Raw genomic sequence first — 25270 nt, 5'->3', positions numbered from 1 at the left:
GCTCTTTATTGAGATGTTGGCTTGGAGAGGAGGCACTTGGGGCTGTGCAGATCTTGGGAAGGCTGGGACATGGTCACTTCTGAGCTGTTGGTTTCCTGGAGAGATTCCCAGGCGCTGCAGAGCTTTGCCAGCACTGAGATCAGAACGCACGGGGCCAGCCCTTGCTGCCCACTGTCGGGACAGCTCAGGGCAGAGCCAGGGTGGCAGCACCTTCAGACCACAGAGGACTGTGAGCTGTGGGGTGTCCCAAGAGCTGGGGGTGATGGCTGATTTTTCCTCCAATCCCCCACATTGTCCCCATCAGTAGAAGACCTTCTCCAGGTAGGCGTTCAGGAACATTCCCGTGGGGTCCAGCTGCTCCCGCACGGAGCAGAACCTGGGGAAGGCTGGATACATCCTCTCAAAGTCCTTCTGGGTGCAGCTGTGGGCCTGCAGGAGACAAAGTCTGTGAAGGGGCTGGCCATCAATGGGGAGGGGGGGGGCTGTTGCTGGACATGGACCCCAACCTCCCATCTGCTGTGGGAAGCCCCTGCAGAAGTGGTGGTACCTTCATCCCCTTGTCTGTGTGCCCAGGGCGAGTAGCAAACAGGAACACCAGAATGAAGTTCAACAAGGACATGGGTACAGCCCTGCCCCTGCAGGGGAATACCTCCCTGCACCAGGACGGGTCAGGGGTTGAGCTGCTGGAAAGCAGCTCTCTGCAGAAGGACCCCCAGGTCTAGTGGACAACAAGCTCCCCATGAGCCAGCAATGTGCCCTCACAGCCAAGAAGGCAAATGGTCTCCTGAGGTGCATTCGGAAGAGTGCAAGGTCAAGGGAGGTTCTCTCCCCCTGGCTATTCTGCCCCAGGGAGGACACATCTGCAGTCCTGGGTCCAGGCCTGGGCAGTTCAAGAGAGACAAGAAACTACTGGAGAGAGTCCAGCAGCAGATATGAAGATACTGAGGGGATTGGAGCTTCTCTGTGAGGAGGGAAGGCTGAGAGACCTGGGGCTGTTTAGCCTGGAGAAGAGCAGCCTGAGAGGGGATCTTCTCAATGCTGATCAATAGCATGGAGCAAGAGGATGGGGCCAGACTCTTTTCAGTCCTGCCCAGCAACAGGACAAGGGGCAACAGGCCCGAACTGCAACCCAGGGGGGTCCATCTGAACAGGAAGAAAACATTTCTTTCCTGTGAGGATGTCAGAGCCCTGGAAAAAGCTGCCCAGAGAGGTTGTGGAGTCTCCTCTGGAGTGATTCCAGACCTGCCTGGATGCAATCCCAGGCAATCTGCTCTGGGTGACCCTGTTTTAGCAATGGGCTTGGACTAGATGACCTCCAGAGGTCCCTCCCAACTCCCACCATAGTGTTATTCTCCTCAAGGCACCTATAGACTTCTGGGACCAACCTGAGCTCCTTTTAAATGCAAACCCCTCCTTTCCAAAAGAAGTCACGAAAGAGAAGAGGGAAGGACCCCTTCCACAGACACTGGCCTCCCAGAGGAGCCATTGGTACCTTTGCCCAGTGTGGTCTTCCACCATGCTTCTTCATGATGCCCTCATAGGTCAGCCAGTAGTTGAGGTGAGGGACATTCTTCCCATAGGGCCTGAGTGGGGTCAGACAGGGAGAACATTAGAGGGAACTGAGCACACCCCTCAAACACCTCTGAGAGACCTCCACCTGGGGAGAAGGACAACACCAGGGATGCATTATGATCTTTCTGACCAGCACTGACTGATGGGACCAGCACTGACCTTCACATGGGACAATGGCCTCAAGAAAATGGACTGGGTGGCTCTGGGGTCCTCCAAGGCCACCTCACCTGCTGTGGTGGAAGCCTCATCCCTGGAGGTTTTTAAGGCCAGGCTGGATGTGGTCTGAGCAACCTGCTGTAGTGTGAGGTGTCCCTGCCCATGGCAGGGGGGCTGGAACTGGATGATCAGTGCCAGGTTCTACACATTGGCCACAGCAACCCCATGCAGTGCTACAGGCTGGGGTCAGAGTGGCTGAAGAGCAGCCAAGCAGAGAGGGACCTGGGGGTATTGGTTGATAGAAGGCTGAACATGAGCCAGCAGTGTGCCCAGGTGGCCAAGAGGGCCAATGGCATCCTGGCCTGCATCAGGAACAGTGTGGCCAGCAGGAGCAGGGAGGTCATTGTGCTCAGCACTGGTTAGGCCACACTTTGAGTCCTGTGTCCAGTTCTGGGCCTCTCAGTTTAGGAAAGATGTTGAGCTGCTGGAAGGTGTCCAGAGAAGGGCAACAAAGCTGGGGAGGGGTTTGGAGCACAGCCCTATGAGGAGAGGCTGAGGGAGCTGGGGTTGCTTAGCCTGCAGAAGAGGAGGCTCAGGGGAGACCTTCTTGCTGTCTACAACTCCCTGAAGGGAGGTTGTAGCCAGGTGGGGTTTGGTCTCTTCTCCCAGGCAACCAGCACCAGAACAAGAGGACACAGTCTCAAGCTGTGCCAGGGGAGGTTTAGGCTGGATGTTAGGAAGAAATTCTTCCCAGAAAGAGAGATTGGCCATTGGAATGTGCTGCCCAGGGAGGTGGTGGAGTCACCATCCCTGGAGGTGTTTAGGAAGAGACTGGCTGGGGTGCTTGGTGCCATGGGTTAGTTGATGAGATGGTGTTGGTGGTAGGTTGGACTCAATGATCTCAAAGATCTCTTCCAACCTGGTTAATTCTAATTCTAATTCTAATTCTAATTCTAATTCTAATTCTAATTCTAATCCTTGAGGTCCCTTCCAACCCTGACAGTTCTATGATTCTGTGACCTCTTCTATGTATTCTATGTATTCTTCTGGCTTGGTGTTTGCAAATTTCTGAGTAGGGGGAGCAGGCAAAGGTGCAGGAGCTTGTTTGATGCAGCTCAAGGAAGAGGAGGAGGGTGGCATGGAGAGGTGATTGACCTGTACATGATGATGTTCATGTAGCAGCTGTCTCTCTGGAAGCAGGGACTCATCCAGATCTCATCCCCTCGAGCGAAGCGCACCTCCACCGGGTAGTGAGCCACCAGCTTGGGGTTGTTCTCCAGGGCAGCCTTCAGCTCCAGCAGGGCTTCCTTTGTCTTCTCACTGCCCAAGAGAAGCCCCCAGCCCCTGTTAATGCCAGCACTGGGCACAGCCATCTCTCTTAGGGTTTGAACTCTTGTCCCTGCAGCTCCTTCCCCGGCCCCATGCTGACTCGGGGAATGGTGAGACACATCTCAGCACATCCCTTCCATTGCTTTGGGTTCACCACCCCCCCAGATAGGATGCAGCATGGACCCCTCAATTTAAGAAGGATTTTGAGACTCTTGAATGTGTCCAGAGAAGGGCAATGAGGCTGGGGAGAGGTCTGGAGCACAGCCCTGTGAGGAGAGGCTGAGGGAGCTGGGGTTGCTTAGCCTGGAGAAGAGGAGGCTCAGGGGAGACCTTCTTGCTGTCTAACTACCTGAGGGGAGGTTGTAGCCAGGTGGGGGTTGGTCTCTTCTCCCAGGCAAGCAGCACCAGAACAAGAGGACACAGTCTCAAGCTGCACCAGGGAAAGTTTAGCTCAAGGTGAGGAGAAAGTTCTTCACTGAGAGAGTTGTTGGCTATTGGAATGTGCTGCCCAGGGAGGTGGTGGAGTCACCGTCCCTAGAGGGGATTGGACATGGCACTTGGTGCCATGGTTTAGTTGGTCATGAGGTGTTGGGTGACAGGTTGGACTTGATGATGTCTGAGGTCATTTCCAACCTTATTGATTCTATGATTGTATGGTAGCCCAGGACAGGGATGAAGAAGGGTCTGCAAGCTAAGCTTGCAGGTAGGAATGGTGCCTCCTAGCCAGCTCCCTTCCTCCATGACTTCGCTCCCGCTCCACGCAGTGTGGTCTAAGGAGTGAACACAACAGGGAGGGGATGTGGTTTGGGCACTGAGCTTGACTGGGGGTGGACACTGAGGGTCTGCAGAGCCACTTACATGGGGATGGCCCAGTCTTGAACGTGCTGCTTGAAGCGACACTCGTAGTTGAAGATCTTGTAGCTGAGGGCAATGTTCTCCACCCGAGAGCTGAAGAGCAGCCAGAAGAAGCAGCGGTTGATCCAGCACACCAAGCTGGGCACAAAGGTGCTGCAGGGGAGGGGAAAGCAGGATGTGAGATCTCACCCCAGGGATTTGCAAATGAGCTGTGCTGCCACAAGCCGCTGCCTGGGGCTGACAGGCAGAGGGAGCAGCTCCCAGCCCAAGGTGCTAGAGCCCAAGGTGCCCTGCAGCCCTGCTGGGGGCTCACCTCTGCTCACACCACCCAATCTTGGACCTTACACCCTTGCCCTCAGCTCCCTCCTGCTCCCCTTTCTACAGGACAGAAAGGGGTGCTTGGTCATCATCTGCCCTCCTCCCTGAGGCACTGGGCATCCTGGAATCAGGGGAATTGTGTAGAATGGCAGGGTAGACCCCAGTGAGAGTTCTCAGCACCCACAGCTGATCTTACAGAACCACAGAGTGGTAGGGGTTAGAAGGGACCTCTGGAGATCATCTAGTCCAACCTCTCTGTTAACCCAGGTACACCTAGGCATGTTTTGCAAGTCTCCAGAGAGGCTGCAGAGTCTCAGGCAGCCTCTTCCAGTGCTCCAGCATCCTCCAAGTAAAGAAGTTTCTCCTTAAGTTCAAGTGAAACCTCCTGTGTTCTTGTTTGCACCCACTGCCCTTTGCCCTGTCCCTGGCCACCACTGAACAGAGCTCAGCCCCATCTTCATGGCCTCTACCCTTTAGATATCTAAATGTACTGAGAAGAACCCCTCTCAGCCTTCTCCAGGCTAACCAGCCCCAGGTGTCCCAGTCTCTCCTCATCACAGAGATGCTCCAGTCCCCTCATCATCCTCATGGCCCTCTGTTGGTCTCTCTCCAGTAGCTCTCTGTCCCTCTTGAACTGGGGAGCCCAGAACTAGGCACAATACTCCAGGTGCAGCCTCACCAGGACAGAGTAGAAGGGAAGGAGAACCTCCTGGCCATGCTCTTTTTAATGCACCCCAGAAACCTGCTGCTTTTATCGGCCACAACAGCACAGTTCTGGCTCATGAGGGCTTTGCCCAGAGCACTCCTATGTCCTTCTCTGCAGAGCAGCTTTCCAGCAGATCAGCCTGCTCCATCTCTGCACACGAGAGGGCAGTGCAGCTCCAGACATCAACACGAGGAGGAACTTCTTCACTGGGAGGCTCACAGAGCACTGGAGCAGGCTGCCGAGAGAGGTTGTGGAGTCTCCTTCTCTGGGGACCTTCAAGCCTCATCTGGATGCATTCCTGTGTGAGCTGTGCTGGATTCTCTGGTCCTGCTCTGGCAGGGGAGTTGGACTTGATGATCTCCAGAGGTGCCTTCCAATCCCTAACATCCTCTGATCCTGTGTAATCCCAGCCCAAACCCATTCCTCCCGTGGAGCTTGCTTGTGAGAGGACAAGCTTCTCCTCCTTCCCCAGGGATAGGGGTGCTCCAGGTCACAGTCCTCCCTTGCCATCGAGGCTTGGGCTGGATGATCTCTGAGGTCTCTTCCAACCAGATCTATTCTGTGATTCTGTTCCTGGACAAAGCCACTCAACCCAGCTTGTCCCCAGCCACTGCCCAGCCCATGCTCCTACCTGATCCACAGCAGAAACTCCAGCAAATAATAGCCAACAGCATAATCCCACAGCCAGCTGGAGGAGGAAGAGGGAGGCTGCAAAGTCAGAGGAAGATGATGGTCATTAGTTATGACCCAGGGCTTGCAGCTTTCTTGCTGGAGGGTTATGAATGTAGAAGACTATGCCCAGACCAGGACCAAGCTGGGAGCAGTGGTTTGAGGAAGACTAGCCCAGGACTTCCCACATCTCCCTCCTGTGATCAAAGTGAGCCACCATCCAGCCCCAGAAAGGGCCCAGGTGTTGTCATGAGGATGCTGAGAGCCTGGCCAGCACCAGCTGCATCCACAGCCCAGCAATGACAGACTATGGAGTGTGGGCAAAGTGCAGCTCAGTCCCAAAATGCTGTTTTCCCTACTCAGTCCTTTCCCCTCCAGCTCTTGCACATCAAGCCCACCCTAAAACACCAGCTCCTGGAGGGCACCCAGTTTTGTGCACAGGCTCTTCTCCCTCCCTGCAGGGAGCACAGTGGGACCTACCTTGGTGGTGTGATCCTGGTAGATGATGCTGACATTCTCACTGTGAGGGAACCAGAGGAACCTCATGTATTGGGATCTCTTCAGGTGGTCATCGAGGTGATCGAGGACCTGCAACAACCAGGTAAGTGGAGGCTGGTTGGTAATCCTCCCTAACCATGGAGCAGGGCTCCTGGGAGCAGGGCTTGGAGGCATCTCAAGAGGACTCTCATTAATGCTGCAGAAGGTCCAAGAATTCCATCTGGATACTCTTGGCAACCTTTGGGTTGGAGTGGGGCCAAGGGAGTCCACTCAAGTACCAAGAGGTTAACAGAGACCATCACAGGACCACAGGATGCTAGGGGTTGGAAGGGAGGTTGTAGCCAGGTGGGGGTTGGTCTCTTCTCCCAGGCAACCAGCACCAGAACAAGAGGACACAGTCTCAAGTTGTGCCAGGGGAGGTTTAGGCTGGATGTTAGGAAGAAGTTCTGCCCAGAAAGAGAGATTGGCCATTGGAATGTGCTGCCCAGGGAGGTGATGGAGTCACCATCCCTGGAGGTGTTTAGGAAGAGACTGGCTGGGGTGCTTGGTGCCATGGTTTAGTTGATGAGATGGTGTTGGTGGTAGGTTGGACTCAATGATCTCAAAGATCTCTTCCAACCTGGTTAATTCTAATTCTAATTCTAATCCTAATTCTAATCCTTGAGGTCCCTTCCAACCCTGACAGTTCTATGATTCTGGACTCCTTGATCTCAAAGGTCTCTTCCAACCTGGTCTATTCTATTCTATTCTATTCTATTCTATTCTATTCTATTCTATTCTATTCTATTCTATTCTATTCCATTCCATTCCATTCCATTCCATTCCATGTCCAACCCCCCTGCCAGAGCAGGACCAGAGAATCCACCACAGGTCACACAGGAATGCATCCAGATGGAGCTTGAAAGTCTCCAGAGAAGGAGACTCCACAACCTCTCTGAAGAACCTGTTCCAGTGCTGTGTGACCCTCCCAGTGAAGAAGTTCCTCCTCATGGTGAGGTGGAACCTCCTGGAGGTCCATGGGCAAGGGAGGTGGGATGCAATGTGGCATAGAGCCAGGATAGAAGAAGGAATGGAGCTGGGATACAACAGGGATGGAGCCAGGATGCAATGGAGCATGGAGCTGGCATACAACAGGGAATGGAGCTGGGATGTGCTACATGGCCCTGTCCCAGAGACATTCCTGCTTCAGACACAGACTTGCCAAATTATTCATAAAGACACAAAAAAGAGCTTTAGGAAAGGCAGATGCCTCAGAGGAGAGTGCAGCCAGGAACTGAGGACAGTGAAGCACAGGGAGTCTGAGCAGACAGCCCACGCAGGTGATGGGGCTCAAGGAGGTGGTGACCACAGCCCCAGGACATAGCAGCCTGTTCCCAGGGCCACTGGGGGCTTGCTCCAGGGAAAATCCCACTGCATGACACAGCAGAATCCTATCCTATCCTATCCTATCCTATCCTATCCTATCCTATCCTATCCTATCCTATCCTAGCCTAGCCTAGCCTATCCTATCCTATCCTATTCCTATTGCAAGGTGCAGACTGAGCAAATCTCTTCCCAAGATCCAGCCCTGAGCCCAGAGCTGTATTTGTGTCAGGTGATGGAAAACTCTCCTTAAACCAGTTATCTACAGCTACCTGAAGGGAGGTTGTAGCCAAGTGGGGGTTGGTCTCTTCTCCCAGGCAGCCAGCACCAGAACAAGAGGACACAGTCTCAAACTGCACCAGGGGAGGTTTAGGCTGGATGTTAGGATGAAGTTCTTCCCAGAAAGAGAGACTAGCCTTTGGAATGTGCTGCCCAGGGAGGTGGTGGAGTCACCATCCCTGGAGGTGTTTAGGAAGAGACTGGCTGGGGTGCTTGGTGCCATGGTTTAGTTGATCAGATGGTGTTGGGTGATAGGTTGGACTCGATGATCTCAAAGGTCTTTGCCAGCCTGGTTAATTCTGTCCTAACTCTGCCCTTCTCCAGTTTGAAGCCATTGTCCCTTGTCCTGTCACCACAGGCATTCATAAACAGACTCTCCCCATCCTTCCTGTAGACCCTGCTCTGCAGAGTTCACCTCTCAACCATGTCCCCAAGCACCACATCTAAGCTTACTGCTGGTGCACCGACACTGATGAGGCAGGGCAGACGCTGCAGTCCCTCCTTTCCCTGTGCTCTGCTCCGGCACAGATGTGTTGAGCGGCTAAAGCGAGTGGGGACAAGAAAGCTGCAGCTCTCCCAGAGGTGATCCTGCCAACATCTGCTTGTCTGCCAGCCACAGCAGCAGCTGCCTGATGGGGGTGACCTTTTCCATCTGTGCTTTTGATTCGGGGGAGAGCAGCCTGACCAGAACAAGCCCAGCACCGCCGCAGGATAATTCCAGCGCGGTGGGCAGGAGCTGAGGGCAGCGAGTGAGGCGGCTCGGGAGTCCCTAGGGACCCTGTCTGCTGGCTGAGTGCTGGAGTTGGAGGCTGAGGTGAGCTGCTGGAAATCTTGTGGCTGAGATGTGGCCAATGCATGCAGTGGAGAAGCACCTGGAGCATGCAGAGGTCTGGGGTGTTTTTCTTATCTCTGTTTCCCTCTCAGGAGCCCAGAAGCCATCCCTTCGCTTCCTAACTGTTAGGCCACACCTTGAGTCCTGTGTCCAGTTCTGGGCCCCTCAGTTTAGGAAAGATGTTGAGCTGCTGGAAGGTGTCCAGAGAAGGGCAACAAAGCTGGGGAGGGGTTTGGAGCACAGCCCTGTGAGGAGAGGCTGAGGGAGCTGGGAAGAAGCCTAGCCTGGAGAAGAGGAGACTCAGGGGAGACCTTATTGCTCTCTACAACTACCTGAAGGGAGGCTGTAGCCAGCTGGGGGTTGGTCTCTTCTCCCAGGCAAGCAGCACCAGAACAAGAGGACACAGTCTCAAGCTGTGCCAGGGGAGGTTTAGGCTGGATGTTAGGAAGAAGTTCTTCATAGAAAGAGAGATTGGGAATTGGATTGTGCTGCCCAGGGAGGTGGTGGAGTCACCATCCCTGGAGGTGTTTAGGAAGAGACTGGCTGGGGTGCTTGGTGCCAGGGTTTAGTTGATTAGATGGTGTTGGGTGATAGGTTGGAGTCGGTGATCTCAAAGGTCTTTTCCAACCTGGTTAATTCTATTCTATTCTATTCTATTCTATTCTATTCTATTCTATTCTATTCCATTCCATTCCATTCCATTCCATTCCATTCCATTCCATTCCATTCCATTCCATTCCATTCCATGCCATTCCATAACAGCTGGGCCAAAAGGAGCTGCTTTGCTCTCTTGCTTGCAAACTCCCTTGTCAGCAAGCTGAGCTGAGGGGCAGGCACCCAGCCTGCTGCAGTGAAGGTTTGGTTGCTTCAAATTAATAGATTCATAGGTTCATAGAATGGTTTGGGTTGGAAGGGATCTTAAAGAGCATCTAGTTCCAAGCCCACAGGCATGGGCAGGGACACCTTTCACTAGAGCAGGTTGCTCAGGGTCTTATCCAGCCTAGCCCTGAACACCTCCAAACACAACATCTCTGGCTAAGAGGGGTGAGGTCAGGCCCAGCAATGGAGAAGGGATTTAGGGACTGGGTGGACTTGAGAAACTGGGCTTGAAGCTTGTGCCTGCAACATCCCCCAAGGGTTAGGGGCGATGTTAGGGGTTAGAATAGCATTAAGAAGCGACAGACTCAGACCACAAGAAGCCATTGTCATCCACCAGGTCACTAAGCTGTGAGAGCCTGCACATGGCTAAAGGTTTGGATGGGTTCAGAAGCCAATCAGAGACCTTCCTAGAATAGCAACTCATTGCCTTATTGTTGCCAGAAGGCCACCTGTGTGCTGGCCAGCATGTCAAGGGAGGGGATTCTGCCCCTCTGCTCTGCTGAGACCCCACCTGCAGTGCTGGGTCCAAGTCTGGGGTCCTCAGCACAGGAGAGACATGGACCTGTTTGAGCTAGTCCAGAGAAGGCAAAAAGTGTAATCTAAGGGCTGGAACTTCTCTGCTGTGAGGCTGGGCTGAGAGTTGGGGTTGTTCAGCCTGGAGAAGAGAAGGTTCCAAGGAGCCTATTGAAGCCTTTCAAAACTTAAAAGGGACTATCAAGAAAGCTGGGGACAGATTTTTTATCAGGGCCTGATGTGACAGGAGGGAAGATGGTTTTAAAGTGAAGGAGGGGAGATTCAGACTAGAGAGGAGACATTTTTGACCCTGAGTGTGGCGAGGCCCTAGTCCAGTTTGCCTAGAGAGGTGGAAGATGCCCCATTCCTGGAACCATTCCAGGTCAGGTTGGATGAGGCTCTGAGCAGTGTGATGTAGCTGAAGGTGTCCCTGCTGACTGCAGGAGGGTTGGACTAGATGACCTTTAAAAGCCCCTTCCCACCCAAACCATTCTGTGATTCCAGGCTGTATGTGAGCACGCTCTGGCTCACAACGCCCTGAAGGTGCATATATCAGGGTAAAAAGTACCATATGTGAGAGTCTGATCCATGCTCACCACCTTCTCATCAGGCTTGGGGCAAGAGGAGGCTGACTCCATCCTTACCACCACCACCACCCCCCCCCAGGGATGCTCGCTGGTGACCTCGGCTGTGCGACGAACGCCTCTCGTCCCCGCGCCTTGTCCCTGCCCATTGTCAGCAGGGAGAGCAGCTTGAGTTTATCCCAGTGACAAAGGCAATCACGAGGCCAGAGAAGAAAGCAAGCAGATCCTTATGTAACCACAAATCCAAGCCTGGCCCCCTCTGACACATATTATTTGCAATGTCTTAGATAACTCAGGCTTAAATATTTCAAGCAACCTGCTCCCTTGCCATTATTCTCTTCCGCCTGGCTGGGTGGCTCGACATGAAAGGCAGAGCTCTGCAAGCAGGAGAGGAGCAGTGATGACAGAGGATTGATAATGGCATTAATATTTATAGAGAGCAATCTTGCTTAAACCTCCTTGCAGCCCCGAGGGACAGGGAAAGCTGCCCTGAGCCCTGCAGGGAGCAGAGCCTGGGCAGAGGATGCTGAGTAGGGCAAAGCTCAGCCTGGGCTCGGGACAAGGGTGTAATCCTGTGGGTGAGCTTTAGCTTCCCAGCTAAAGCAGATTAGGAGGTGGAGATTGGATCTCTTCTCCCAAGGAATAAGCAATAGAACAAGAGGAAAAGGCCTCAGGTTGTGCTGGGAAGGTTTAGGTTGGGCAGGAGGAAAAATTTCCTCAGGAAGAAGCCTCAGGTTGTGCTGGGAAGGTTTAGGTTGGGCAGGAGGAACAAATTCCTCTTGAAAAGGGCTGTCAAACTCTGGAACAGGCTGGCCAGGGCAGTGGTAGAGTGTCCATCCCTGGAGGGACTGAAGAGCTGTGTAGATGAGGTGCTGAGGGACATGGATTAATGGTGACCTGGCAGTGCTAGGTTAATGGTTGGACTCAAGGGTCCAGGTCTGGGCTCCTCAGTTCAAGAGAGATGGGGAACTGCTGGAGACAGTCCAGAAGAAGCTACAAAGATGTTGAGACTGGAGCAGCTCTGTGAGAAGGAAAGGCTGACAGACCTGGGGCTGTTTAGCCTGGAGAAGAGCAGACTGAGAGGGAATCTTCTCAATGCAGACCAATATCTAAAGGGCATGGAGCATGAGGGTAAAGCCAGACCCTCTTCAGTGGTGCCCAGTGACAGGGCAAGGGGCATCAGGCACAAACTGGAACCCAGGAGGTTCCATCTGAACAGAGGCAGAAACTGCTTTCCCGTGAGGGTGCTGGAGCCCCGGGCCAGGCTGCTCAGAGAAGTTGTGTAATCCCCCTGGAGAGATTCCCAACCTGGGCAGCCTGCTGTGGGTGACCCTGCTTCAGCAGGGCTGCTGGGCTAGATGATCCCCACAGAGGTCTCTTCCAAGCCCAAACATGCTGGGATTCTGTAAACACAAACTCTTCACCTCTGCAAGCAGAACCACTGATAACGAACTCACTGCTGGCTGGAGAAATTATCTTGGCAGGTTTCCCTTATTCCTCTATCTTCCCTTCCCACCTCCCAGGACAGAAAAAAACCAAGACTCTGAAAGTGCTCCAGCTCTCAGCTGCTCCAGTGCAGCTGCTCTCAGGGGCTGACAGCAGGTGGGCAGACACATTAATGGACTTGGGTAACGTTCATGGACCTCCCTGTCCACTTTCTCGCTCAGCCCAGCTTCCCATGGCACGGCATAAAGAGCTCCAGGTGGCTTTGGATCAGGGCTTAGGAAGGAGATACTGCACAAGCACATTAAATCCACTGTCATGGTCGTGTCCAAGCCACTCCAAAGGGGGCAGTGAATAATTCAGCCCAGAAAAAATAATTAAGGACAGTGTTTTGTGGAGCTTCCCTGGCGCCACAGCCCTGATCAATCCTGCCGCAAATTCCCCTGCCTGTGTCCAAGGGCTGTTTATTTTTCATGAGCCAGATTCACCAAAGGCTTGTGGTGTCATTAGCCAAGGGCTGCAACTGGACCTGGGAGACCCCAATGAAGCAGTGGATGAGGATGCTGCTGAGGATGTATCAGCAGGCTTGGCAGACCTCACAGGAGGACAAAGATGAGCAGTGTTCTTCATGAGGTTCTTTTCCATCACCACTGATTTCTTCCTGCTGCTGGACTTCATTCCTCACTTTCCCCACCCAGAATTTCCTCCCAGTGAGTCCACAGAGCATTTGCCAGAAAGCCACCAGGCCTTTTTGCCTTGCAGGTGGCCTCTTCTCTGTAGGCTTCAGCTTGTGCAACGCTGCAGCCTCCAGTGATGATCTGGTGCCAAAGACATGGGACAAGCTGGCTGATTGCTCAGCCCAAGGCAGTAGGTCACATCCTGACACAGTGGATGAGCTGAGCATCAAATGGAACAGCTCACTCCCTCCAACCTCCTGGGCACCACGGGGGTGGGTGGGCTCCAAGGAAATGCATTCAGCAGTTGAAAGGAATTTATATAATGGCAGAGGCATGGGCAGGCAGTTTTGATGGCTTCCCAGGAGAAAGAATTCCTTTAAAATACTCTGGAGAATTGCCCACTGGGCCTTCTAAAGGCTTTCTGAGGGAAGCAGATCACACCCACCACTGGCCCCAGAGCCACGTGGAGATCCAAGCCTGTAAAGCCCAGGGGATGCACTCCCCCCAAAAAGGGCATTTCATGCCTCTTTCAAGGGAAAGCAGCCTGGTTCCTGATGAGGATGGACAGCCCAGCTGCAGGCAACCACTTTCCAGCACTAAGCACCTATGTACCAGCATCTGTCCCCAGTGCCTCAGCTACATACTGAGCAAAGACATAAACTCATGCTGAATGCAGCACACAGAATTAACCAGGCTGGAAAAGACCTTTGAGATCATCAAGTCCAACCTGTCACCCAACACCATCCAACCAACTAAACCATGGCACCAAGCACCCCAGCCAGTCTCTTTCTAAACACCTCCAGTGATTGTGACTCCATCACCTCCCTGGGCAGCACATTCCAATGGCCAATCTCTCTTGCTGGGAAGAACTTCTTCCTAACATCCAGCCTAAACCTCCCCTGGCACAGCTGGAGACTGTGTCCTCTTGTTCTGGTGCTGGCTGCCTGGGAGAAGAGACCAACCCCCACCTGGCTACAACCTCCCTTCAGGTAGTTGTAGACAACTGGTTTAAGGAGAGTTTTCCATCACATGACACAAACACAGCTCTGGAGTTGGATCTTGAGAAGAGATTTGTTCAGTCTGGATCTTGCAATAGAATTGGGATAGGATAAGATAGGATAGGATAGGATAGGATAGGATGGAATGGAATGGAATGGAATGGAATGGAATGGAATGGAATGGAATAGAATAGAATAGAATAGAATAGAATAGAATAGAATAGAATAGAATAGAATAGAATAGAATAGAATAGAATAGAATAGAATAGAATAGAATAAACCTGGTTGGAAAAGACCTTGGAGATCATCAAGTCCAACCTATCACCCAACACCATCTCATCAACTAAACCATGGCACCAAGCACCCCAGCCAGTCTCTTCCTGAACACCTCCCTGGGCAGCACATTCCAACGGCCAATCTCTCTGTGAAGAATTTCTTCCTAACATCCAGCCTAAACCTCCCCTGGCACAGCTTGAGACTCTGTCCTCTTGTTCTGGTGCTGGTTGCCAGAACAAGAAACAGCACATCACCCATCACGCTCCTCCTCATCCCCACCACAGTTTGTCCCAAGTTCAGCTCAAAACCAGAGTGTTAAACCCAGCCTTCAAACTGGGAGATCACAGCATGGTGGGGGTTAAAAGGGACCTCTGGAGATCATCTAGTCCAACACCCTGCTGAGAGCCCCATCCCCAAAACTGCCCTGAGCTCGCACAGAAGGAGGGACCAAGTTATCAGCAAGGGCTCAGGATGCTCCGAGGTGACCTAATTGTGGCCTTCCAGTATCTGAAGGGGGCCTACAAGAAGGCTGGGGAGGGACTGCTCAGGATCTCAGGTAGTGATAGGACTAGGGGGAATGGAATGAAGCTGGAGGTGGGGAGATTCAGGCTGGATGTGAGGAGGAAGTTCTTCCCCATGAGAGTGGTGAAGCCCTGGAATGGGTTGTCCAGGAAGGTGGTTGAGGCCCCATCCCTGGAGGTGTTTAAGCCCAGGCTGGATGAGGCTCTGGCCAGGCTGATCTAGTGTGGGGTGTCCCTGCCCATGGCAGGGGGGCTGGAACTAGATGATCCTTGTGGTCCCTTCCAACCCTGACTGATGCTATGATACTATGCTAAGGGGACAATTTTAGGTGGCCCATCTGCTGCTGGACAGAAACACTGCTCTCCATCAGCTGATCAGCAGGACACAATGAGATGGGGGATGGCACTTCCTCAGAGAGCTCACAGCTCATGGAACAGCTGTCCCCTGCGGGACGCTGCTCCTCTCCTCCAGGAGCCATCCACGCACTGCTCGCCTCCAGGGACGCCTGCTCAGTGCAAACACAATCCTCTCCCTGTTCTCCTGAAGTCCAGGCAGCACAGCAAGCTCCTCAGAGCAGCCCAGGATTTCCTCTAAGGGCAGTTTTCTCCAGTTGGAACATTAAATTTGCATGGGGCTTAGTCACTGGAGCCACCAGAACTCTGCTGACCTGCCAGCACCTGGGAGCAGCAGGTTAAAATGAGCAGAGCCACGGTGACTTCTCCCATGGACAGAAGTTAAGTGCCCAGGGCAGGAGCACTGATGCCTGCAGGCTCCTTCAGCATCTCTAACTTGATCATCATAGAATCAGAGAATTATTTAGGTTGGAAAAGGCCTTTAAGATCATTGGCTCCAACCATCAACCCAGCACTGCCAGCTCACCACTGCGTCATGCCCCTCAGCAGCACATCTCCACAGCTTTTCAAGCCCTCCAGGCATGGTGACTCCACCACTGCCCTGGGCAGCCTGTTCCTGGCCTTGATAGCCCTTCTGGGGAAGAAATTGTTCCTCATGTCCAACCTAAACCTTCCTGGGAGCAACTTGAGGCCTTTCCCTCTTCTTCTATTGCTTATGGAAGAAGAGCCCAACCCCCACCTCATTCCAGCCTCCTTTCAGGGAGAGAGAGGTCTCCCTTGAGCCTCCTTTTCTCCAGCCTGAACAACCTCAGTTTCCTCAGCTGCTGCTCACAAGACCTGTGCTCTAGACACTTTTTCAAGTTCATTGCCCTTGTGTGGACACCTCAGAGCTCTTCTTGGAGTGAGTGGCAGGGAGGTCATTCTGCCCCTGGACTCAGTACTGGTTAGGCCTCACCTTGAGTCCTGTGTCCAGTTCTGGGCCCCTCAGTTTAGGAAAGATGTTGAGCTGCTGGAAGGTGTCCAGAGAAGGGCAACAAAGCTGGGGAGGGGTTTGGAGCACAGCCCCATTGCATTCCATTCCATTCCATTCCATTCCATTCCATTCCATTCCATTCCATTCCATTCCATTCCATTCCATTCCATTCTATTCTATTCTATTCTATTCTATTCTATTCTATTCCATTCCATTCCATTCCATTCCATTCCATGATGCCCCATGCCAAGTCTGGCATGCAGTTGCCCACACGCCCTCTGCCCTTCGGCTGGGGCTGGCTGGGTGTAGCTCAGTTGCCCTCTCCCAGCTGTGGGTCCTGTTTGCACTCTCCTTGGTCTGGTTGATCGAGTTGAGGATGCCCCTGCTTGCTGCACAAGGGATTGGACTGGATGGCCTCTGGAGCTCCCTTCCAACCCAGGCCACTCTCTGATTCTCTGAATGCAACCTAGACACATCTGCAAGGCTTTCTACCATGGCCGCTTCCCAGTCTCCCTCCAAACACATCCCCACCTTACCAAGAGCTTTGCATGTCCCCAGGGAGGCTGCAAATGCTCATACCTCAGTAAGGGTGGAGGGGAAGGCCACCTCATGCAGGTAGAACTGAGGCACACACTGGAAGGTGACTGTCAGCACGATGCCCAGGCAGCCGAGGTGCAGCCGGGCAGCCTGGAAGACGTCCGCGTTGATGGCCTCCGAGCACGCCAGGATGTCCCCCGAGGCTGTCAGCAGTGTGAGTGCTACCACCTGCCAAGGGAGCAAAGCTTCAGTCAGTGCTCACTGTGTCCCAACCCCATCCCATCTTGTGCCTCTGAGCAGACTAGAATCATAGAATCAGTGAGGCTGGAAAAGACCTCAGAGATCATCGAGTCCAACCTGTCACCCAACACCATCTCATCAACTAAGCCATGGCACCAAGCACCCCAGCCAGTCTCTTCTTAAACACCCCCAGTGATGGTGACTCCACCACCTCCCTGGGCAGCACATTCCAATGGCCAATCTCTCTTTCTGGGAAGAACTTTCTCCTTACTTTGAGCCTAAACCTCCCCTGGCACAGCTAGGGTTGGAAAGGATCAGCCAGTTCCAACCCCCCTGCCATGGGCAGGGACACCTCACACTACATCAGGTTGCTCACAGCCACATCCAGCCTGGCCTTCAAAACCTCCAGGGATGAGGCTTCCACCAGCTCCCTGGGCAACCTGTGCCAGTGTCTCACCACCCTCACGGGGAAGAACTTCTTCCTAACATCCAATCTGAATCTACCCATTTCTAGTTCTGATCCATTCCCCCTGGTCCTATCACTCCCTGACACCCTCAAAAGTCCCTCCCCAGCTTTCTTGTAGCCCCCTTCAGCTACTGGAAGGCCACAAGAAGGTCTCCTCAGAGCCTTCTCTTCTCCAGACTGAACAGCCCCAGCTCCCTCAGTCTGCCCTCATAGGGCCTGAGTTGAGCAGTTCCGTCAGTGTCCAGTTCAAAACAGACCTGGGACCTGCAAAGGTTTGGTTGTGTGGTGCTCCAGTACAGGAACCTAAGTACAGACCTTATTCATTGCATTTTACAACCATGAAGCACAGAGATAGAGGAGTTTGGAGCTGGATTCTGGTTTGGCTGGCAGGTGAGGAGGTCTCACTGTGCATGGAGGACTTGAGGGTCCTCTAAAGCAGCTCCATCCTGGGGGAACAGGACCCTTCCTGCTTGCAGTGTGCTACTTCCTTACCCCAAGGCTTGTCACCAGACCCATACTGGGTGATGGAACATCTTCCCTGAAGCCCCCAAGATGCTGATGTCCATAAGCTGACACACTCCTGACTTGTATCTCACCTGGGTGGGGAGGATGCCATGCTTGATCCCAGTGTTGTGAGTCCCTGTCCCAATCATACCAGCGGCTGTCACCTCAGAAACGGCTCCTAAGCTGGGGGCAGATGAAGGGGATGGGTAAGAGCCTCAGTCTGAGAGTGCATCCCCCCATGGCAGGTGCTACATCACATGGATGGCCTGCAGAGACCCCCAGGAAATGCTCCCCTACCCCAACAAGAAAGGTCTTCCACCCTTCAGGGTAGCCTGCAGCAATGGGTGGGTAGCTTTGGACCTCCAGACCATCACCTCTGGGGAGACATCCCAAAAGCACTGTCAGGGGAAGGGTCAGCTTAGTGGGTACAGTGAGAATAGAATAGGAGTGGGGATAGAGGTTGCCTTTGTCCAGCCTCCCACTCTAAGGCAGGATCAGCTACTCCATCATGGACCTGTGAAGGTCAGACCCTGAAGTAAACATCCCTCTTCTGCAGTAAAAGCCCTTCAAACAACTCCATCTTGCCATCTCCCAGAAGCTGATCTGGGGCAGGGACAGGAGGAGGCACGGGAGGAGGCACAGGGGCGGGAGGAGGAGGCACAGGGGCCGGAGGAGGAGGCACAGGGACGGGAGGAGGAGGCACAGGGACGGGAGGAGGAGGCACAGGGAGGGGAGGAGGCACAGGGAGGGGAGGAGGCACAGGGAGGGGAGGAGGCACAGGGAAGGGAGAAGGCACAGGGAGGGGAGGAGGCTCAGGGAAGGGAGAAGGCTCAGGGAAGAGAGAAGGCTCAGGGAAGGGAGAAGGCTCAGGGAGGGGAGGAGGCACAGGGAGGGAAGGAGGCACAGGGAAGGGAGAAGGCACAGGGAGGGGAGGAGGCACAGGGAGAGGAGGAGGCACAGGGAGGGGAGGAGGCACAGGGACGGGAGGAGGAGGCACAGGGACAGTCCCATGCATGTGTGCCACTCACTTGGCCAGGGCCAGCCCATGCTTGCTCAGCTCCACATTCAGATCTGAGAGGAGAATCCCACCTTCCACTGTCACTTGTTGCTTCTCCTTGTCCACCTGCAAAGGATGGGATGGGAGGAGAGAGGGGAAGGCCACACAGCTCGGAGGAGAAACACCCCACTGAGAACAACTCTGCTCTTACCAGAGCAGGTGATAATGTCCCTACAGGAGAGACACACACCACGAAGGACTTGCTCCATCCTGAGATGCCACCTCTCAGACCTTCAACCAACCCAAGCCTCCTCCAACCCAGCAGTGCCACTGGCTCCTGCTCCTGGTCCATACCCTGTTGCCCTCTGCTCTCCCTGGTCTCAGAGGTGTGTAACCTCTCCCAGGTGTTGATCAAGGCAAGGAAGAAGACCCTTCAAAGCTCTGCCCTCAGCAAATCTCTTCACTCTGGCCTCCTGCCTGGCTCAGGCAGCTTCAGCCAGCCAGGAGCTATTCATCCTGCTTCTGACAGACAGAGCTGTCAGGGAGGGAGCAGCTCCTTAGTGAATGATTGTTGCTAATTACTAGTAATGAATGTGCTGCCCCGGGGAGTCACCATCCCTGGGGGTGTTTCAGAGGGGATGGGACCTGGCACTTGGTGCCATGGGTTAGTAGTCATGAGGTGTTGGGTGAAAGGTTGGACTTGAGGATCTTTGAGGTCTTTTCCAACTTTACTGACTCTATGATTCTGTGACCCAGCTGTGGCATGCACTGCCAGCATCAGCATTTCCTCATCTTCAGCCACACACAAACATGTACAAGGGAACATATGTGACGACACCAAGTTGGGGGGGGGAATGCTGATCTGCTGCAGGGTCTGGAGGCTCCACAGAAGGATCTGGTCAGGCTGTATAGATGGGCCAAGGCCAGTGGGATGAGGTTCAACAAGACCAAGTGTCAGGTCCCGCACTTGGATCAAAACAGCCCCCTGCAATCCTCCGGTCTTCAGGAAGTGGCTGGAAATTGCCCAGCAGAAAAGGACCTGGGGGTGTTGGTCAACAGGTGGCTAAAGATGAGCCAACATGTGCACAGGTGGCCAAGAAGGCCACCAGCATCCTGGCTTGGATCAGCAATAGCGTGGCCAGCAGGGCTAGGGCTGGGATTGGGCCCTGTACTGGGCACTGATGAGGTCTTGCCCTGAATGCTGGGTTCCCTTTGGGACCTCTCACTCCAAAGTCTTTGAGGTGCTGGAACATGTGAAACTGTTGAGCTGTTGGAAGGTGTCCAGAGAAGGGCAACAAAGCTGGGGAGGGGTTTGGAGCACAGCCCTGTGGGCAGAGGCTGAGGGAGCTGGGGTTGCTTAGCCTGGAGAAGAGGAGGCTCAGGGGAGACCTTCTTGCTGTCTACAACTACCTGAAGGGAGGTTGTGGCCAGGTGAGGGTTGGTCTCTTCTCCCAGGCAGCCAGCACCAGAATAAGAGGACACAGTCTCAAGCTGTGCCAGGGGAGGTTCAGGCTGGGTGTTAGGAAGAAGTTCTCTCCAGAAAGAGAGGTTGGCCATTGGAATGTGCTGCCCAGGGAGGTGGTGGAGTCACCATCACTGAAGGTGTTTAGGAGGAGACTGGCTGGGGTGCTTGGTGCCATGGTTTAGTTGATTAGGTGGTGTTGGATGATAGGTTGGGTGCAATGATCTTGAAGGTCTCTTCCAACCTGGTCTGGTCTGGTCTATTCTATTCTATTCTATTCTATTCTATTCTATTCTATTCTAAATGAAGGACAACAAAGCTGGTGAAGGGTCCAGAGCACAGGGCTTGTGAGGAGCAGCTGAGGGAACTGGAGTTGTTCTACAATCCAGAACATGATCCACAGGCAACAAGGAAGAACTATTTCCTTCCCAGTGTCATCAAATGGAGCAATCTCCCACAGGGATGCTTCCCACCAGACACTGAGTCTCAGACTCATTAGGGTTGGAAGGGACCTCAAGGATCATCCAGTTCCAACCCCCCTGCCATGAGCAGGGACACCTCACACTGCATCAGGCTGCTCACAGCCACATCCAGCCTGGCCTTCAAAACCTCCAGGGATGAGGCTTCCACCGCCTCCCTGGGCATCCTGTGCCAGTGTCTCACCACCCTCATGGGGAAGAACTTCTTCCTGACATCCAATCTGAATCTACCCATTTCTAGTTCTGATCCATGGACCAGGAAGATCCTGCTGGGTCTTTGCCAGGCTGCTGTAGCTAAGGCACTTTTGCAGAGGTGATCCCTCCAAGTTCTCTTCCCCAGCCAGCAGACCATGGTGTGATGAGGACAACATTCCATGGTGAAGTCCTCACTGAACACACATTGAGAAGACATCACTTCTAACACACAAAGGATGGGTTCCCACTGGGGCAATGTGCACTCTTCAGCCTTTCCTGCTCTGGTTTGGGAAGACTCCTGTCTGTGAGGAGAAGAAAACCTCTCCATTCTTCCACCTCTCCCTCAGGGTATGGCTAATGCCTCCCCAGCCCTCAGTGGTGTCCCCACACTTCAAGGGCACGGCAGCAGCTCCCAGAAGCCAGTCTCACCTTGAGGACCTGGTTCATCTTCCCCATCTGAATCATGAAGTCATCAGTGCAGGCGATGTCCGAAGGAGAGTGACCTCCCCCCACCACCTTGACCCTCTTGTTCCGCTGCCTGGCCATATCCAGGATCTGCAGAGACAACAGCTGGTCCTGAGCACCCACCCCCTCCCTCAAACTCATGGGCTAAGGGGGGGTTCCAGAGGCACTGTGAGACATCCCAAGATAAAATCTCACCCCTGGTTGGCATCCATTTACTTGGGCAACCCAACCTCTGGGGGTTCAAACCATCCCTGGAGCCCAAACATCTCCTAAGACAGTCCTTGGGGGCTGGACTAGATGGCCTTGAAAGGGTTCTTCCAACCCAAACCATTGTATATGGTCCTAGAAGATGTGATGCCCACCTGAGACACCCCAAGGTGAGAGAGGCATCTCTGGGGTGACAACAGTGACTCCCATCCTTCAGGATGGCAGCAGGGGCAAGCAGGGGACCCCAGAAGGATGCCAGATGTTGATCCCCAGGGAACAGAGTCCAGCTGGGCCCAGGCACCTTTGTTTTCTCCACCTCTTAAGTGTTTGACACAGCTGCTGGAGAATGTGCTGTGCAGTAGGGTGAGCCATCCCCTGGGCTAAGGTGAAGGACTCATGCTGCCACCAGCTGTGACCTCTCTGCCTGAACATGCTGGAGCATCACAGCCCTTCCTGGCCTCTCCTCCCCTCCATTTCTAAGGGGTGGGCTCCTGGAAGAACCTTCCTTACCTCCCGGATCTCCTCCACTGAAGTGGGCTGGAAGTACAACTCTGGAGAGCAGCCATAAGTCTTGGCCCAGTTCTGGAACCTGAATCCTCCTTGGCCATGGACCTGGAGCAAAACCAAGAACTATAGCAGAAGGAAGCAAGTGTGTCCCCACCTTTCACACACAGCCAAGACCACTGTACCAGAGCCAGGTTTCCAAAGGGTCTGGAAAAGTACTATGGACACAGAGGCTCAGCTCAGCCCCTTGAGTCTGTGGAGCAGAGATGTCTCCATCTGAGCAATCAGCCCAGGAGCAGTCAGTGGGGAGAAGTAAGAGAACCCCTAGCTGTTTGAGACATCTCCATTGAGCTCAGCCCATCCTTTCCTCCTACAGCATGATGTGTGCTGGGGTCCTCTTGCTTTATGTGGCTGCTCTGGTCTCCTCCCAGACCTTGTCTCAGGGACAGGTTGGACTTGATGGTCTTTGAGGTCTTTTCCAACCTCATTGATTCTATGATTCTATGGTTCTCAGCATCCATCCCTACCTACCTCAGGGCCCCTGTGCATGAGGGGCTGACTGGGACCAGGTTGGGACCTCCCTCCAACCTCAGCTATCCACACAGAACCACTCTGCCCAGGCCTGGCATGAAGGGGTGCAGCCAAAAGAACCATACCCAGGCAGGGGTTAACTCAAAGTGTCCCCAGGATGGTTTGGATGGGTCTTGGCTAGGGTGAACAGTTTCTTCCTGGTCATGGACAGCCCAGCTGGGGTTGGGCAAGGAGGGACCAGGCCCAGGGTTGTGCACCAAGCCCAGAGAAGATCATAGAAGCAGTAAGGTTGGAAAAGACCTCAGAGATCATCAAGCCCAACCTGTCACCCAACACCTCATGACTACTAAACCATGGCATCAAGTGCCACGTCCAGTCTCCTCCTGAACACCTCCAGGAATGGTAACTCCACCACCTCCCTGGGCAGCACATTCCAATGGCCAACAACTCTCCCTGTGAAGAACTTTCTCCTCACCTCGAGTCTAAACTTCCCCTGGAGCAGCTTGAGACTGTGAATGCCCCTGTCCCAGGCAGGCCTGAATCCAACATGCTGCCCCATCAACACAACAGGGCAGGGGATGACTTATTCCCTTGCCACCTCCTATGGCATTTCTTACTCTTGTTCTCTCCAGCCTCCTTCCCATGAGCAAACCTTCCACCTTCCACCCTCCCATCCAGGCTTCCTCTTCTGCCTTTTGCCCATCTCTAGGGTGGGTTCAGCTCCCACTGAAAGAGCAGCCTCTCAGAACTGGCCAGAGCTCTCCAGGGGGCTCTCCCAGCTGTGTCTGCAGCATCCTCCATCCCTTCCCCCACCACCTCAACCCTGCCCCTAAGGGCTGGGCCGGGCAGCAGACGGCTGGTGGTAGTCCATCAGCCCGCCCAGCGAGGTGACATCGCCTGGGGCGAGGGCCATCAGGACGCTATCGCAGATAGCTCAGATAGCAGCAAGGAGCTCCCAAGGCGAGGGGGAGGTGGGGCTGGGCTGTCCCACATCATCCCCCACGGAGGTTAAAACCCAGAGCTGGGCTTTGAGCCTAGCAACAGAGGGAGAAAGACAGAGGAAAGGTTTCAAAAAACACCCCAAAAAAACCCAAAACGGAGGAAACTGAAGATCCAGGGCTCTGGCAGCCTGATCTAGATGAGCAAGTCCCTGCTTACTGCAGAGGGGGTTGGACCAGGTGACCTTTGGAGGTCCCTTCCAAGCCAGACCACTCTGTGATTCCATGACAAACCCCTCTCCTGCTCGGCAGGCAGAGTCTACGCTGAGTTATCCAGGGAATGCCTTTGCTTTCCTCCCCTCCCTCTCTTCCCAGGCACCTTTCCTCTTTCTCACCCTGGTCAGTAAATCCGTATCAAAGGCGGTACGAAAGGCTCACCGTGCCCACACCGCGCTGCTCGGACTGCCCTTCCCACCCCAAGCCCGGAGAAATGCCCCCTGGCTTTTCCTTACCATCCCGTCGGGCTCGCTGTGCGACGCTGCTGGAGTGAGGACTGCGGCTGCTCTGGCCCCGGGGATGAGGGGTGATCCCGTCTGCTCCAAGGCTGTTCCTGACCTCCGGGTCATCAAGATAATGAATAACAGCACTGCCCTTGGGATATGCTCCGTTCCCTGGGGGAGGAGAGGGGCTGAGCGCTTTGCTCCGGGCCGGGAGAGCAAGAGCCAGCCACAGATTTGAACCTGATTTCAACAGGCCAGTCACTCTGTGCCCGGGAAGATCATGGAGCAGATCCTCCTGGAGGCACTACTGACTCAGAAGAATAGTGAAGAGGTGATTGGGAACAGTCAGCATGGCTTCTCCAAGGGCAAATCCTGCCTGACCAACCTGGTGGCCTTCTCTGAACAGGTGACAACGTTAATAGCTGAGGGGCGAGCAACTGATGTCCTTTACCTGGCCCTGAGCAAAGCCTTCGACACTGTCCCGCAGCACATCCTGCTCTCCAGGCTGGTGACACAAGGGTTTGATGGCTGGACCACTAGGTGGATACAGAACTGGCTTGATGGCTGCACCCAGAGAGTGGCTGTCAATGGGTCCATGTCCCAGGGGAGGCCAAGGACAAGCAGAGTCCCTCAGGGATCAGTCCTGGGACCAGGCTTGTTCAACATCTTTGTGGGTGCCATGGACAGTGGCATTGAGTGCACCCTCAGCAGGTTTGCTGATGACACCAAGCTGTGTGGTGCAGCAGACAGGCTGGAGGGAAGGGATGCCATCCAGAGGGACCTGGACAGGCTGGAGAGGTGGGCACAAGCCAACCTCATGAGGTTCAACAAGACCAAGTGCAGGGTCCTGCAGCTGGGTCGCGGCAATCCCAGGCACAAATCCAGACTGGGCAGGGACTGGCTGGAAAGCAGCCCTGAGGAGAGAGCCTTGGGGGTGCTGGGGGAGGAGAAGCTCAACAGGAGCTCTCAGTGTGCACTTGCAGCCTGGAAAGCCAATCACACCCTGGGCTGCATCAGGAATAGTGTGGCCAGCAGGGCAAGGGAGGTGATTCTCCCCCTCTGCTCAGCTCTGGTGAGACCCCACCTGCAGTACTGCCTCCAGTTCTGGAGCTCCTATTACAAGAGGGATCTGGAGGTGCTGGAAGGTGTCCAGAGAAGGGCCACGAGGATGATCAGAGGGCTGGAGCACCTCTGCTATGAGCACAGACTGAAGGAGTTGGGGCTGTTCAGTCTGGAGAAGAGAAGGCTCCGAGGTGACCTAATTGTGGCCTTCCAGTATCTGAAGGGGGCTACAAGAAGGCTGGGGAGGGACTGCTCAGGATCTCAGGTAGTGATAGGACTAGGGGGAATGGAATGAAGCTGGAGATGGGGAGATTCAGGCTGGATGTGAGGAGGAAGTTCTTCACCATGGGAGTGGTGAAGCCCTGGAATGGGTTGTCCAGGGAGGTGGT

The 25270-nt window shown here is 54.1% G+C and overlaps 1 protein-coding gene across 1 annotated transcript; it reads right to left on the bottom strand.

Moving 5' to 3' along the window:
* Positions 1–300: 300 nt before the first annotated feature.
* LOC104307342 (L-gulonolactone oxidase) lies at positions 301–23945 on the bottom strand. Its single transcript, XM_054180158.1, has 12 exons — positions 23832–23945; positions 21857–21958; positions 21104–21229; positions 18570–18664; positions 17634–17724; positions 16374–16559; positions 6086–6193; positions 5568–5644; positions 3916–4065; positions 2884–3048; positions 1493–1583; positions 301–429 (listed from the first exon to the last, which is right to left on the bottom strand). The coding sequence occupies exons 1-12, from the start codon at positions 23943–23945 to the stop codon at positions 301–303; spliced, it is 1434 nt and encodes a 477-aa protein (XP_054036133.1).
* Positions 23946–25270: the final 1325 nt, after the last annotated feature.

This window comes from Dryobates pubescens, chromosome 3 (assembly GCF_014839835.1).
Source record: "Dryobates pubescens isolate bDryPub1 chromosome 3, bDryPub1.pri, whole genome shotgun sequence".
NCBI lineage: Eukaryota > Metazoa > Chordata > Aves > Piciformes > Picidae > Dryobates > Dryobates pubescens.
Note: the sequence above shows the minus strand (reverse complement) of the source record. Positions and strands in the feature narration are given on the sequence as shown.